The sequence below is a fragment of the Microtus ochrogaster genome, linkage group LG8 (genome assembly GCF_000317375.1).
Source record: "Microtus ochrogaster isolate Prairie Vole_2 linkage group LG8, MicOch1.0, whole genome shotgun sequence".
Taxonomy (NCBI): Eukaryota; Metazoa; Chordata; class Mammalia; order Rodentia; family Cricetidae; genus Microtus; species Microtus ochrogaster.
The window spans coordinates 21,679,462-21,696,007 of NC_022033.1; the positions used below are offsets into that span (position 1 = coordinate 21,679,462).

A 16,546-nucleotide genomic window follows, 5' to 3' on the forward strand; every position below is an offset into this window, starting at 1 on the left:
TGAAGAGGATTGACCGCTTTGATGAAGTGAGAATCCTTCCAGCAAGGACCACAACCTCCCGCACGGTCAGATGCTCCAAAGGAGCAGGCTCCTGGGTAATGCTTCCCGGAATCTTAAAGTTGAGTAGGAAGGAGACTTGCCTAGGACACTTGTTTAAAAGGCTGGACCCAGGGCTTTCTGCTTCAGCTGCTTCAGCGGGTCCCCCATGGGGTCTCAGAACCTGTCTTTCTAACAAGCACACCTTCCCTATTTTTCTTTGCTTGTCTAAAGGGAAATACACCAAGCTACCAGGAGTTTTTAAAGTTTTTTAAGATGGTCCCTAGCACCCAGCGGTTAGTGGATTTGACCTTCTCAACCTAACCTGCCTCCCCATCCCACCAGCCTACTGCAGCAGCAGGCACAGATTTGTTTGCAGGATGAAGGTAAATATAGTCTTAACCCCGTACCCCTACCCTGTGCCTTTTAATACAACGTCCAGGCTTTAGCAGGATACCTACCTCACTGGCCTTCTCAGGGGTGCCCTTCGGGGAGGGGGAGGCAGGCGACGAGGGCAGCCTGCGCTCCCGCTCCCAATCTCGATCCCGGTGGATCAGTTTGCTATTGGGCTCCTTCAGGGTCCTCTTGAGCTCATTGATGCTGGCCTGGTGCTTCAACAGGACATCCTCTGGCTTGTCCAGGAACTAGGCACGAGGGGAGAGGGGAGAGGTATAAGATGAATGGCAGAGCAAGCAAAGACAGCACAGGAAAAATAGCACCTCTGCCCTCCACCATCCCATCCTAACGCTGTCATCCTTATAATAACCCAAGGAGCCAAGGGAGCAAGGATGATGAATTCCAACAGATGCACTAAGCAGGGGCAGGGGCACATGGGTGACAAAGAGGACAGGCTAATGAAGTCACCCCTCTTTTCCCCTGCCTTACCCTAGTACATTCAGCTCCACTCAACCCTCAAGTCTGGATGAGTTCTCATTGTGTTCTGAGCCCAGATGGAGTCAGACACACAGATGACTTTTTCCTGTTTATGATCCAGGCACAGCAGGCAGCATGTACCAAGGTGAGAAGTCCCTGGTGTGTTCACTGAGCTGTACAGGCTGTCTGGCTGGATTCCCAGAACCCTCTGAATCCTGGCTCCTACCGCTCCTCAAGACTTGGACCACTGTACTTAATAGTATGTTCTGTCTAGGCTTTTCTCGGGCCCCATCCAACTGCTCAGGCCACGTGGAAGCCTGGATTAGAGAGATGACTAAGTTGGTTGTCCAGAAAAATGGGACCTGTTCCCTTACTCGGGGCCAGGGAAAGACTAGGCAGCCTTCTCTGCCATAGGCCACTGCCTTCTCCATCACAGAACCTCCCAGATGCCATCTGCCCCGACTCTCTAAAAGTAGACAGTCATATGCTGTCAGGGAGACCAGGATGCTGGGATAGAAGTGAAGTTGGTGTGAGGTAAGAAATTAGAGATGAGGGAAAGGATGAGCTTCAAGGCCTGGCACAAGAACGGGTCAGGGTAGAGCTGGAGTCCTGGGTGTGTCCCTGGTTAATCTATGACACCTGAGTCCATGCCAGTGTTACAGACGGAGCGGTCTGCTTGGGCCCAGTAAGGATGAGCCACAGAGACCCAGTGCTGGTCTTCTGCCTGCTTCTGGGAGAGAAAGAGTGGGCTGGCAGCCTGAAGACTCGCTGCAAGGCTTGAGGACCATCTGGAAGATAAGCTTGCCCTAGACAGGGCTAGACTCTTCCCCTAGGCTCATCTCTGGCATCTAAGAATCACTGTAGTTGCTCCCAAGACTTCTCAGGAAGAAAGCCAATCCCATGGAGGCTTCTGATTTCTCCCCAGACATCTGATCAGGCCTCAGGCCTCCCTCCCAGGCTAAGCTGACCATAGTCTGTGTCTATCTGAAAGGTCAAGTGGGTTTGCACAGGGAGTAAGACCAAGCGTCAATGGTGAGTAGGTCTTAACCTAGGATGATCTCAAATGGGCCTGCTGGCCCTGAGGTGAACTATGCTCCCAGAAGCTGGAAAGCGGTTGGGTCCTGGGATCCCTAGAGGTTAAAGGCCTTGAAGAAACCAAGGGGTGAGTGTCAAGGCCGGGCACCAGAACGAGGCAGGTATAGCTGGAGTCACAGGTAGTGTGCATGCCCTGTGGTGCAGATGGGATCAGGGCCCAAAGAGCCTTTCTAAGACCCAAAGTCAGCATGAGAGCTGGGCTGAAGCCCAGATCTCAGGACGCCATGGCTGACTCTGACTGTGGCCTGCTCTCAGCGGCCCAAGATCAAACAGCATCTCCAGAGAGACCTGGACACTGTGAGGGGATGAAGTGGGGGCAGGAGGCAGAAGCTGATATAATCATTGACTAGGAAGATGAGAGAAGGAGAGGAGGTGTCCAGGGACAGGAGGGCAGGGGGATTGGAATCTGAGCAGATGCCGATGTGACCTGAGGGCTCCTCCTTCCCAACCCAGGCTCCACCCTCACTCACATCTGGTTGTCAAGAGATGGAAGAACACAGATGAGATGGAGGTGTGGTCAAACAGGGCTACTGAGGAAGGGAGGGTGGGAGTATGATGAGGAGCTACACGGAAGCACACACGTGAGCTGAGGGCACGAGGGGGAGGCAACCGGGTCACCATGTCCAGCGAAGAGTGACACTGGGTGGAGGGGGTCACCAGGTCCAGCGAGGAGTGACACTGGGTGGAGGGGCAGGGCACATGGATGAGACTAGACTCTGACCTGGGAGCTGAAGGCATGAGCTGTGACCAGAGAGGAAGGAAATGGAGGAGAGGATGTGGACATTGGTCAGAATGAAGCTGAAGCTGAGGTGGTGCCAGGGACATGAGCTGGGGACAGAGTGACATGGTGGTAAATGAACTAGGGATCTAAATAGCTGTCAAGGGAGGGATGGGTCCATGCAGTACCTCCTGCTTGTGTCTTGGCGTGGTTTCCTGCTCCGGCTGGTAGGATAAGGCAAGAGGGAAAGGAACCAGCAAGGTCAGTAGAATAAACAGATTAGCCTGGTCCAGCAAGGTAGCCCTGTGCGCTCACACCCAATCCCACCATGCAGTGCAGGCCAGGAAAGAAGCTAAGGTAACGAGGTAGTCAGAGGAAGGTGTGGGGTAGGAAGCAGGTAGATATCCCAGAAAGGCAAAGGAGAGGCCAGGGGACTAGAGTCCAAGTGGGTAGAGCCATATTCACAGGCTGGTGTGTGTCCGGGGTTTCCTGCTGCTTCTAACGGTGAGGTTGTGATTAGGGGGCCCGAGTTCACACTGCAGGCCTGCATGGCAGACAAGGACTGCTCAGCAATACCAAAGAAGCCACGCCTGGCCCGTGTGTGGCCAAGCCTGTACACGTGAACATGCTATCATCGTGTCTGTGCATGAGTCTAAGGCTGGGGTGTGGAGGTGTGAAAGTGAATGGCTACCCGGGAGGCTGGGCTGTGTGTGCCTGTAGGAGCGTGTACATACACATCCTGGGGATGTGGGTGTCCACAGAGTGGGGGGGGGCTGCAGGAAAGGACACACACTTCACACCGAGGCCTTTGGTGACCTGGCCGTGCACAGGGAAGAGAGGAGACACAGAGCCAGACCACAATTAAAGGGGATACAAGGAGCGTGTAAGATGGGGGAGGAAGGTATGTTTCCCAGGAAACTTCCCTGCGACCCAGGGAAGCTGGACCACTTCCAACCCCAACCCTACTCTGCAAGTCCAGGTGTGGAGTATGGCCCAAGGCCAAGCTCCTGTCCACGGTGTGCCCCACAGGAAGGGTGCTTGGATACAATTAGGACACTGAGGGTCAAGGCTAAGTCTAGGCCTCAGCCCACTATCCAGGTTCCTTGGGAGCAGGATACATGGCAACCCAGTGGGCTCCTACCTTCAGCTCCTTGAGCTTGGTGGGGGTCCTGACCTCTCCTTCTTCGGCCTCTGACCGCCGTCCCCCTGACTCAGCATCATCTTCCCGCTTGTCACCGTCAGGCCCCACGTCATGATTCTCACTGACTGAGGCGGGGCGGGAGAACTCCGCTAAAGTGGGCAGATGTGGCCGAGTGACTGTGTGAGGCAGTCTCCCCATGCCAGCCACTGCCCAGTCTTCTCCACTGCAACCCTGCTCACCCTGGCCCACGGTTGAAGAGCCACAAAACTGCCTCCCACCCAGCTGTGAGCTCCTTCCTACAGCACCAGAGTCTCAACTCCAACCCTTCCTGGCTGGGTGACAGTGGAAAAGTCACATGATCCCTCTGGACCTCAGTTTCCTCATCATTAATTGGTATCTATGCCAGAAAGATGAGGTAAGGACCCAGTACTTTGGAGAGTGTCTTGCCCAGAGTGAGCCTTCCATCCATGCTGGCCCAGCAAACATTGCTGTTTGGGTTGTGGTCCCTAGGCAACTCCCGGTATCTCCTTATCTAGCAATGATCAGGGATCCCGAAACCAGCTTTTACAAGTGGCTGCAGAAGCTTACAAATGGTTTGCTTTCTCTGTGAATTAATAAGAATTCAAAGGGATTCCTGTAATGTTTATCTCTCTTGCCGCAATTCTTAAATATTTTTCTGAACAGAAGAAGTGTGGGTTTAGAGACTGCACCAGGCCAACCCAAAACGTTGCAGACTGAGCCTTAGTAATAAAAAAGGCTGCAAAAACTCATCACGACGACAATCAGAACATACATATAACCCTTCACGTTGGCAGCCATTAAAAAGCGATGCCAACTTGCCTTTCCTTTTAGGGCTATTTCCTCTGCAAAGTGCCCATTGCTGCACACTGCCTGGCTTGACCTACATTGTTCTGTGTTGTGGGCTAGCCTGGGAATTACATTTGACAGAGTATAACTGAGGCTTCAAGAAGAGAAGGTTCCATGGGTGTCCTTTCAGGATGTCAATACATGAAACCTGGCCTTTAGGGTTAGAGTCCAGGCTTCTGCTCTCCCAACAAGTCCCCAGCTCCGGCTAACCTTTGTCACCATCTCTCCTCCAGTCTAGGTTTCATTTAGCTCTGGTGTGAGAATGGCACCTATAGGGAAGGGCCAGGGCCAGACCAGATCCTCTTTCCTTCGTGTAAACCACACGATGTTTCTCTGCTGGCAGAATGTCAACCTGTGCACTGCTGAGCTTCTTGGGCAGAAGCCAAGAAAATCAGACGGCAGAACCTGGGGCCCCACAAGGTCACAACGCAGAGAAGTACTGGAGTATACGTCACATCCCAGTGAGACAGAGCTGACCCGGCACTGCCCAGGAGCAGCGGGGCTTCTAGGACCTCCGTGTCTGGTGCAAACAGCCTGGAGAGAACCTGCAGCAGCTGCCACATTTGTTCTGCAGACCCTGCCTTGTTCTCCCACCCTGCTTCCCCTGAGGACCACCCTTATCCCAGCTCCAGTCTGGGCCATACCTCCATCAAGGCTGCGGGACATGGTGTATCGCTTGCTGGAGGAACGTTCAAAGAAGGGTGCCGGCCGGTCAATGAGAGCACTGGCTTGGCGGGTCTGTGCCTGGGTCCTCCCACTGTACCGGAACTTAGAGCCCATCACCAGAAAGCCCTTGGGTGGGGGCTCTGGGGACACCAGCCTAGAACAGAGTTTTGGGGATGAGAGATAGGGATCAGGCCGGCGTTACCAGGCCCAGAGTCAGACCCCAGCAGGCTTCTCACTCCAGTGTCCCACCACTTACAATTCTTCACAGTCCAGGAAGGGAGACTTGGGGAAGGTGGGCTTGCTGCTCTAATTGCTCTTTTGCTCCCCTGACCCCTCACAGCCTCTCTCATCCCTCTCAGAGCACCCAGGGGCGACTCACCGGAAGAACGTGTGGTGCTCAATGCAGACCTTCCAGAGCCGCTTGGCTGAGCGGTGGTTGGGGAGCTTGAAGCCGATGGTGCTCTCAAACTGCTCATACTGGGAAGCCAAGAAGGGGGGGCTAGAGGTGAGGCCTGGGCCATACTCGCCACCAGCCCAGCTCACCTACTCACCCTCTCCTCACACAGCTAGAACTTTAGCCTGTGCATGCATGTAAACCAGGTGGACTGAGCCCTTTCCTATGACAGGTCCAGTGCTAAGCACTGGAGACACGGAAGGCATCAACACACAGATTCTAGGGAATAGGAGGTCTCAAAATAATTCCGTAGGATGGGGGAGATGGCTCAGTGGTGAAATGTCTGCCTCACAAGCATGAGGACCTGAGTTCAAATCCCCAGAGCTTACATGAAAGGCCAGATGGTGTGGCAGGTCACATGTAATTGCAGCCCCAGAAAAATGGAGGACCCCAGAGCAATCTGGCTAGCTAGACTAGACATACTGGTCAGCTCCGGGTTTGCCTGAGAGGCCCTGCCTGCCTCACTGAATAAGGTAGGAGAATTGTTGAGGATGAGGGAGAGATTCCCAACATCAAGCTCACACCTATACTCATGTGCAGATCACGCACACATACACTCATGTACAACCACATACATACACTCATGTACACACCACACACATTCATGTACATATTACATACACACCCAAACATGCATTCATATACACACCACATTCTACACATACACACTCATGTACATACCACACACATTCATATACACACCATACACACACTCATACTACACACCATACATATATGTACAAACACACACACTAATGTATACACCACACATACACGCATATACCACCACATATCATATAAGCATGTACATACCACACAATATATACACACTCATGTACAACTACATAAACACTAACATACACACCATACACCATATACACACACTCATGGACACACCATATATACATTGATACACACACTCAGGTACACACCACAGACACTCAGCACACCCACACCCACTCATCTACACACCACGCATACACTCATATACAACCACACACACTCATGAATACAGACACATACTCACTGCAACATACATACACACACATGAGGAAAAAGAACAAAGAAATATAACTAAGACCGTCACAGATACAGGTAAGTGCTAACAGGGATGAAGGACCGGCTGGGCAGGCTTGGGTGGAACTGTCAGAGAAAACACTGCCCTCCATAGGCATGAGTTCTGTGTTGAGACTGGAAGGACAGGGTCGTGCTAGAGTTGGGATCCACAATGTCCCCAAAGGCGAAGGTGTTAAACACTTCATCCCCAGCGTGGTGCATTCGGAAGGTAATGGAAGCCTTTAAAAGGTAGGGCCTCCTGGGAGTTTTTAGGACACTGGTGTGTACCCTCAAATGCTGGTGTCTTTGTACCCCTTAGTTACTCTATGCCTTGAACATTGCATGGCCACTCAGCCCCTTCATGCCCTCCTGCCTCAGTGTGCAGCCTCTCCATGAGTCCAACGCCATGGGGGCCAATCAACATGGACTAAGCCTCCCAAACTGTGAGCCAAAGCAAGCCTTTCCCTGCTATGGCAGATTATATCAGGTGTTTTGTTCCAGTGACAGAGGCTGGTGTGTGTGCAGGAGATGCCAGCAGTTGGTGGAGAAAGAGGCAGGGAGGTCAATCAAAGGGACCGTGTAGAGATACAGGTGACAGACAGTGGCTGCTGTGGCTGGCACAGTGGTGAGGAGGGCCAGGTGGGTGTGGGGGTGCGTGCCTCTGTGTACACATCATTTGATATCATGAGCTTGTGCGTGTCTTGGTGTACAGACACAGTAGACTCCCGCACATGGGCAAATCTGTGTGTGCAGACATGTATTGACTTTGGTGTAGCCTGAATCCATGTGGTTGTCATTTTAATTCTGACCATGAAGTATATGTCTCAGTATACATGTTTACATGCTTACATGCAGACATGTTACTTGAAAGCATACATCCAGGGCCTGCAAAATGGCTCACCAGATTACCTGAGTTTGATTCCCAGGACCAATATGGAGGAATAAGAAAACTGACTACAGCAAAATGTCCACAGGACCTGACCTCTAGCTTCCATGTGTGCACCACAGCACATATGCACAGTTGTGTGTGTGTATGCACATACACACAAACTAATAAAATAAACAATATGTAAAGCCACATGTCCAGGGTATATAGTCTACATAGAGAGGCAGGGAGGAGGAAGATCGACCTTTCATTAACCCCAGAGCCTTGTGCATGTTTCCTGGGTAGGAAAAACCCAGGTCAGCTGCTGGGGTCTGCTCTATTAGGTTCAGTCAATCTTCCAGTAGTATGGGGGAGTGGTAGTCTGAATGTAATTGGTGCCCATAATCTCATAGGGAGTGGCACTATTAGGGGGTGTGGCTTTGTTGGAGTGGGTATGGCCCTGTTGGAGGGGTGGGCTTTGAGGTTTCCTATGCCCAGGACAACACCCAGTGCATCAGTCAACTTCCTGTGGCCTGCATATCCAGATATAGCCAGCACTGTCTGCCCACATACCCCATGCTTCCCACCTGATGCACTGAACCTCTGAAGCTGTAAATTGCTACAATTAAATGTTTTCCTTGCAAGAGTTGCCATGGTCTTAGTGTCTCTTCACAGCAATAGAAACCCTAACTAAAGAGTGGTGGTGGTGCACGCCTTTAATCCCAGCGGTCGGCAGGCAGAGGCAGGCGGATCTCTGTGAGTTCGAGGTCAGCCTGGTCTACAGAGCAAGTTCCAGGACAGCCAGGGCTGTTACACAGAGAAATCCTGTCTTGAAAAATAAAAAAACAAAAACAAACAAACAAACAAAAAGAACCCTAACTCAGACAGGGAGGTGAGTGAAGAGAGTGGATTTGGGGCTGGACTCACCTCCCCAGGCCGGATCTTGATGTAGAAGTTACTCCTCTTGTAGGAGATCTTGAGAATCTTGGGCCAGGCAAAGCGGTTGATTCTCAGGCGGTCCCGGTAGATGAGCAGGCCGTTGGCACAGACGCCTAGCATGATATCAATGCCTTCAGAGTCCTGTGCAAGGAGAGAGCACAGAGTGGGAACTGGGAGCCAGGCAGGGGCAGCCCTGCCACCACCCTGCTCCACTTGTAACAGGCTCGGGGGCGGGGGTGGAGTTCCTCAACTGAGACCCCCACAAGCACCTGGACATTCGCCTCCCACTTAGCACCCATCCATCACTCACTTCTTCGGGCATTTGCTCTGTCAATCACTCAGTCACTCAACAAACACTTAGGAATACGCGCATGGCAGGCCATGTGCCGCACACCACTGTGACAGAAACAAGCTAAGGCCTCTGTCTCTCAGATGCACCCAAGCAAGCGTAGCACAAACGACTAGGTTTGTGAGGAAACCGAATCCAAGGGGGAGATGATAAAGGTTGGAGAGAATAAAAGGTTATTAACTTTGAGAAAGAACCCCAAAGGTTCCAAGTTGGAGGCAAAACAGTCCGGACACTAGCTCTGGAGGGGCTCTAGTTCCCAAGGAACCACCTAAGATGAGGCCTTGCTGGAACTCAGTGGTACCTTTGCGTGGTGCAAATCAACCCCATACATGGAAAGCTTCTTGGCGTTCTCCAGGAAGTGGATCTCTGCCTCTCCTGGGGTCATGCCCCTGAGGAAAGAAAAGATGGTTGTGGGATGTGGCAAAGGCCAAGGCTGAGTCCAGCCGGCTGTAAGTATCACCACCAGAACTGGCCATGCCATAAGGTAGGTGTCAGGCCCTCTCCTCTGCCCTCAGGACAGGACTGAGAGCCATTCTACTTCAGTCCACCAAGCCCGTCTTCGGTAACTCAGGTCATCTTCTGTCTTGTTTTGTCCAGGCAGCAGACAAGGACTAGCCTGGGAGTTAGGATTTTTGTCTCAGTTCCCACCAATTAAGAAGATGGCAGGCATGGCATCCTCCTCCTATGTCTGGTGGCCACGACTGCTTGTCTCCTCCTTAGCGTGACTCCACGGCAGCCAGTACAAACCCAGCAATGCTGATGTGCAAGTCTCCGCGAGCATTTGTTTGCCATCTTTGGCCCAGCATCCCTCACACCTAGCAGGCTCAGCTCCGGATATGAACTCATCATGTGACCATGATCCTCCTCTCTAGGTCCAGCCCACCGCACACAACCCTGCCCACTCCCTCCGTGCACAGGAATGAGATAATGTCGCTGGAGTCCTTCCCACAGGTGCAGCACCGTATCCTTGAGAATGCACTTTCACATCAGGTTCCCATAACAACCTTGAGCTTGAACCACAGCACTTCCAGCTGCAAAGGACCCTGCAGATCATTTTGATCCAGGGGTGGTGTTCTCTGCAGAGCAGGCACTGAGGAATGGCAGTGGACCGTGTTCCCATGGCTGCAATGGCTTAGTGGTGCTATGGGTATTCAATATCCGCAGCCCAAGGAAGCATAAGATCCTGTGTGATGAATTCTGCTGTCCCAAGTACCAGCGGCTGAGCAACACTCATCACCCCAGCCCGTGTATTTATAGGTAAAAACGGGGCTTACAGAGGTTCAGCAACTAGCCCACAATCACACATCTGGCCAATTATCGTCTAACTCCAGAACAAAGTATTCAATCAACAACTCAACAAATATGCAATCAACAGCTCAACAAAGTACGCAATCAACCACACAAATGCCCCAATTGATGGATAGCAACACTCAGCCCACATGTGACGTGGCTTTAATATTTGCTGTGTGTCCTCCTTAATAACCCCACGGGACATGTTGACCAGCACCACACTGAATAGATGACCACGCCATAGCGCAGGGAAGTAATATGACCTGTCAACATTCCCTGGTTAGAAAGAGGCACAGTCAGGTTTGGCATTTGCATTTAATTTTTTTTTTTGCCAAAACCGCTGTATCAGTACCCTTCCCCATAAGCATGCCACCATTATTATAACTGAGTAACAGAAAAACTGATCCCCAGAGGTTCAGGACAGGGAATTTTACCCACACAGGAACTCAAGATGTTGAGATCCAAGTGGTCACTTACGATCACGCAGATGGTCCCAGTTATTCCCACCTCATGGAAAAGACCTGTTCCCAGGCACCTCGTGCTAGGAGCAGGCCAAGTGGCATTTGTAAGACACAGCATTCAGAGCCAGCCCTTCAGCCTGAGGGCACAGCAGCAGCCAGCAGGGTGCCCGGCGCACTTACCTGTATGTCTTGTGCAGCTCCATGATCCGCTCCTCCAGCTCCCGGGTCTGGTTTGGGGCGAAGCGGAGCTCACTGACATAGTTGCCCATGTGTTCCTCTGCATCGTAGTCACCCAGCTCAGCCTGCACGGCATAGGAGCCCAGCAGGGCATGCGTGACAAAGGAGCAGGGCAGCCTGCCTGTGATGATGTCTGCTCTCAGCTGCAGGCACAGGTAATACCTAGAGACAGGGAAAGAGGTGGGCATGGGTCTACACCTCCAGCTACGGGAACCAAACGAAATTATCTGTGTGGAAAATGGCACCCGTAGACACTGGCATTCACTGCTGGTGAGAGGGTGCGTCCTGTGAGCAGGTTTTAAGACATGCCATGGGACTTGAAGCCATTTTGTTCATTTCTGAATTTGAGGAACATTTTTTTCTACTCTAAGAGAATTTCTGAGATTTATAATTCAGTTCCAAACTCAGTAGGACTACTACTGGTTCGGCCCTTGTGGAGGGAAAACAACTTGTGGTTTTGTTTATTTGTTTTTGTCAACTGGTTTGTTTTGTGTACATGTGCATATAAGTGTGTGTAAGAACATACATACCACTGTGTGCTTATGGAAGTCAGAGAGCAAGTTTTTGGTTTTTGCCATTGTTTTCTCTTTTGTTTTTGTTTTTTTTGTTTTGTTTTGTTTTTTCAAGACAGGGTTTCTCTGAAACTCTCTCTGTAGACCAGGTTGGCCTTGTACTTACCTGCCTCTGCCTCCCAAGTACTGTGATTAAAGGCGTGCACCACTACTGTTTGGCCAGATAATATTTTTTTTTTTTTTGATTTTCGAGACAGGGTTTCTCCGTAGCTTTTGGTTCCTGTCCTGGAACTAGCTCTTGTAGACCAGGCTGGCCTCGAACTCCCAGAGATCTGCCTGCCTCTGCCTCCCGAGTGCTGGGATTAAAGGCGTGCGCCACCACCACCCGGCTCAGATAATAATTTTTTAAGAGTTATTTATTTTATTGTATGTGAACAAGTGTTCTGCTGGTATATATGTATGTACATTGTGCATGCCTGCTGCCCATGGGGAACTGAAGAGGAGGTCAGATCCCTTGACAATGGAGTTATAGAGGGTTGTGAGCCGCCATGTGGGTACTGTGATTGAACCTGGGTTCTCTGCAAGATCAACAAGTGCTCCTAGCCATGGAGCATCTCTCCAGCCCCAAAAGGCAATCTTGATTGTTGATCCCTGCCTACCACCTTGTTTTAGGCAGGGTCTTTTTGTTGTTGTTGTTGTCTGATGCTGTATATACCAAGAGAGCTGGCCCTGGAGGGTCTGAGGCTTCTCCTGCCTCTACTTCCTCTGCGTAGGAGTGCTGCAATCACACATTACCACATCTGTCCTTTTACATGGGTGCTATGGAATATTCTTTTATACTGTGTGAAGATATATCACTCAGATTGGTTTAAGAAACAGGTGAACAGTCAATAATTAGGCAGAGATTTTAGGGGCAGAGAGGATGCTGGGAAGAAGATGGCAGAGACATGAGGAGTTGCCAGCCAGAGAGGAAGCAGCATGGACAGTACAGAGTAAAGGTAATAAAGCCACAAGACAAAGAGTAGACTGATAAAAACGGTTTAAGTTGTGAGAGCTAGTAACAAGCCTCAGCCGAACTTTCATAATTAATAATAAGTCTCCATGTCATTATTGGGGAGCCAGTGGTCTGACTACACATGGGTTCTGGGGATTCAGATTGAGCTCCACACTTACGTGTAAGCACTTTGCTCACTGAACTGCCTCCCTAGCCCAATTATCTGGTGTTGAGATAGGGTCTCACTAAACGGGCCTGGAACTCATCATACATTCTAAGCTGTTCTTGCCTGCCTCAACCTTCCAAATGCTGGGACTATATACATACGCCATTATGCCTGGCTATTGTGTAGTTTTAACTATGGAGTCTAATATGTTCTGGGTCTTCTTTCTCACAGGGTACCACTGCGTAACTCACAGTAACCCTCCCACTTCAGCCTCCCAAGTGATGGGATGACAGGTGCACAGGACCACACCTTTTCTGCAGTGCTGGGGATGGAACCCAGGGCTTCCTACACATCAGGCAAGCACTCTGCCAGCTGAGCTGCATCCCCCACCTTGCAAGTTAATAAGTTCTCAGATGGAAAAAGAAGAAAAGAAAGAAACTTTAGAGGTGTGTCTGAGTTTCCTCTTGGTGGTATTCCCAGCTCCCTCTGCAAAGCCACCAGCTAGTCACATGGCATTCTAGACATTTCTCTTCCACAAACACACAGAAATATATATGGCTTTAATTTATGGGTGTTTTCATATGCAAATAATATCAAATGCTCCATCTGATTCTAGAGCTTTCTTTGTCACAGCCAGTGACATAATTTAAGAAGTGTCTCCGTGTCAGCAATCTACCCCACATGCACTTTAACTTTTGTGCCTGATCCCACAAGATGGCCCTGCTTATCAGTGCTTTTCCCCAACGGTTTTCAGGTTTTTCTACATTGATTCGTTGTTAGCGTGTGTGTGTTTGTGTGTGTGTGCACATGTATAAGAAGGAAAGGAAGCGTGTGCAGGTTACAGAACGTGCAGAGGTCAAAGAACAACTTTGGGAGTGGATTTCCTTCTACCACTTGGGTCCTGGGGATCAAGCTGAGGTCATCAGACTTGGTGGCAAGTACTTTTACAAGTGGAACCATCTTGCCGGCCCCCTCCCCAAACCTTCTGCCTCCAGCCCTAAGTGAATTGTTTAAGAACCAAACTGGTCTGAGAAAGCATTTCCAGGCACCAGGCTGTGGCTTTTTGCAGCTTACAGTCACGGTTGGAGGCTTTGACCATTGGAGTCACTTGCCACCGCGTCTGCAGCCACTGTTCACTGAAGTAAGGCCCCTGCCTTGCTTCACCGGCAGCCAGGGCTCTCTCCTTGTCCTTTTCTGCACGCTTTGCCAATGTTTTCCTAACTTCCCAAGTCTCTTTCCTAAAAACGACTTCGACTTAGAATTTTTAGTCCTCTCTGATATTTCAAAGTCAGAACCAAAGCCCAGGCAATGGTCACAGCAGCCTCGGTGTGTGCTGGGGTTCAGGCGCCACTGCCGCTCACACATCACCGGAGTCCAGCATAGGCCTATGACATTTTGTTCAAGAGTCTAAAAATTTAAAAATCATTGCCAGCGCTCCAGCCAATCTTTCATTTCAATCAATTTGTCATTCTGACTGGTTTTATTTTGGGCCTCACTATTTTTGACTAAATCAGCTGCTCTTACGACCCTACCTTCTGGAGCCATCTGTGCTGGACAAGGCTACCCTTCCCCCTGGTGTCTCTGGAAGCCCAAGACCCAGGCTCTGGCACAGAGAAGACACACTCTAGTGGCTGTGTTGGCCTAAAGCTCTGGACTGGGATATGGCTGCTGTCACCTTGGCCCCAAGCAGATCTCAGGGCTTAGAGCGGGGTTAATGAAGCCAAGGCCCAGGACCTGCTCTATTCCAGGAACGTCTGTCATCTCTCCTAAGGCCAGAGGCAGCATCTTGAACTTGGTATATTGCTTAGTCAATGGGTATCAGGCATTAAAAATGGACCTGATATCCAAGGCTGGTTGTATAGGCCTATAGCTTCACACTAAGAAGGCTGGGGCAGGAGGGTCAGAAGTTCAAAGCCAGCCCAGGAAAATTAATAAGACTGTCTCAAAATTTCTTGAAAAGTGACGCTGGGAAGATGGCTCAGTGGTTAAGAGCACATACTGCTTTTTCATAGGACCTGTGTTCTGTTCCCATAGCCCAGCAAAATGGCTCACAACTGCCTGAAATACTAACTCCAGGAGATCTGAAACCCACTTCTGGCCTCTACACACAAGGCATACCTTCACACAGACATGTACACATAAATAAAAATAAATATTAAAATTTTTAAATAAAAAGAGGGACGGAGACACCGCTTATGCAAAAGGCTTGTCTAGCACTCACAAGGCCCTAGGTTCAAGTCCCAGGACCCCTAACAAAAGAAAAAAGAAAAAGAAGTAAGGAACCTAGAGGGAGGGCAAGGGCAGCTTAGCCGTCCCACCCTCTGCAGAACTCCACGCCTGTGTCTTACTTTGGGAGCAAGTCCCATGATGTGACGGGCGCCAGAGCAGGATAGCATGTAACGAGCCCGTGTCTTTGACAGGTTTAAAGAGAGGAGCTTCTCCTTGCTCTGCTTTCCAGAGGCAGGATGGGCCCAGCAAGCTCCCACCCTGAAGGATGCTGTCCCTGCCTCAGGCCCCTTGAACCTGGGTGGTCCATGTGCACCCTGGCAGCCCAGGCGGCCTCCACTGGGTTCACGTGCCTCCTTTCACCTCCACACACCTCTCCTGCACAGAGGACACCAAACTCCCCCCTCCCAGCCTCTCTTCCTTCCTTCTTAACACCACAAACCAGCGCTCCGTGCAGAATATCAGACCACGTGTGCCAGGTCATCTGGCCCACAGAGGGTCCCCTCTGAGATTAGAAAAAGCTTGTGTTCACTGTCAAGATTTAAAATGTGTGGTTTTTCAAACACAAACATCTAAATATCTAACTTCACTCAACTTTCAGGTCCAATTCCCACAGGCCAGTGACTCCCAGAGTGTGTCAAAAATCATTTTAATTATTAAAAATATATTGGCAGAGAGAGAGAGAGAGCATGTGAGAGAGAGCGAGAGGGTGAGGTGGGTAACGATGCCAGGACATGTGTGTAGAAGTCAGAGTACAACTTGGGGGGACTGTTTTCCTTCTATCTTTACATGGGTTCCAGGGGTTGAACTCAAGAGCCAGACTTGTACAGCCTTTACATGATAATCCGTATTGCCAGAGCACAGCCATTTTAGGTACATCTGCCTTCTGAAATGCACAGTGGCCCCGTGGACCCCCTGACACCTGCGGACCCTCTGACACCCATGGACCCTCTGACACCGGCGGACCCTCTGACACCAGCAGACCCTCTAACACCCACGGACCCTCGGACGCCTTCTCCAGGGTTAAAGTCGGCTGCATTTGGGTCCTGCTGTCCTCATAGTCTCTACTGTCTTGAGACAGTCTCTCTGGGAACGGCATTTGCCACTCCCACCATAGTCTCTGTCTCCACAGGACCAGTGCATTGATCCCTCTCTTCGTGGCTCTTACCTTGTGATGTCTTCTGTCAGCTGGGCTGGATCAGGAGGGTAGAACTTGACTGTGAAGGCAAAATTCCAGGGGCTGCCTAAGAGGAAAATGCAGGAAAGGTCAGAGGGGCCTCATCATCCCAGTGTCTGTCTAGGATGCGCCAGCCTGCGAGCACCTTCACAGGTTTCCCTCTCTAGGACAAGCCAATCCCGGAACATCATTCCCATTTGATGGATAAGGAAACTGAGGCCCAGGCTAACAGACTTGTGAGGAGGCCCGCGAGGTGCCTCCCATGAAAGCCTGAGGACCTGAGTTCAAACCCTGAAACTCACAGGGCAAGGAGAGACTGTTGAGAGTTGTCCTGTGACCTCTGACCTCCATATGTGTGGCACGCCTCCTCTCTCTCTCTCTCTCTCTCTCTCTCTCTCTCTCTCTCTCTCTCTCTCTCTCTCTC

The 16,546-nt window shown here is 50.7% G+C and overlaps 1 protein-coding gene across 15 annotated transcripts in view; it reads right to left on the minus strand.

The window, feature by feature from the left end:
• Window positions 1-16,546, minus strand: part of Epb41l1 (erythrocyte membrane protein band 4.1 like 1) — a 128,998-nt gene that overhangs the window by 27,899 nt on the left and 84,553 nt on the right. For 11 of the 15 annotated variants that reach the window (XM_026787069.1, XM_026787068.1, XM_026787067.1 and 8 more), the window contains 9 exons: window positions 16,114-16,189; window positions 10,991-11,209; window positions 9,361-9,448; window positions 8,699-8,851; window positions 5,776-5,873; window positions 5,375-5,550; window positions 3,864-4,012; window positions 2,911-2,946; window positions 498-680 (listed from right to left, as the gene is read on the minus strand). In XM_026787069.1, coding sequence (XP_026642870.1) covers window positions 498-680; window positions 2,911-2,946; window positions 3,864-4,012; window positions 5,375-5,550; window positions 5,776-5,873; window positions 8,699-8,851; window positions 9,361-9,448; window positions 10,991-11,209; window positions 16,114-16,189 — 1,178 coding nt within the window. The remainder of the gene's footprint in view (window positions 1-497; window positions 681-2,910; window positions 2,947-3,863; window positions 4,013-5,374; window positions 5,551-5,775; window positions 5,874-8,698; window positions 8,852-9,360; window positions 9,449-10,990; window positions 11,210-16,113; window positions 16,190-16,546) is intronic. The other 4 variants (XM_026787071.1, XM_026787077.1, XM_026787075.1 and 1 more) reach the window with 2 other exon arrangements.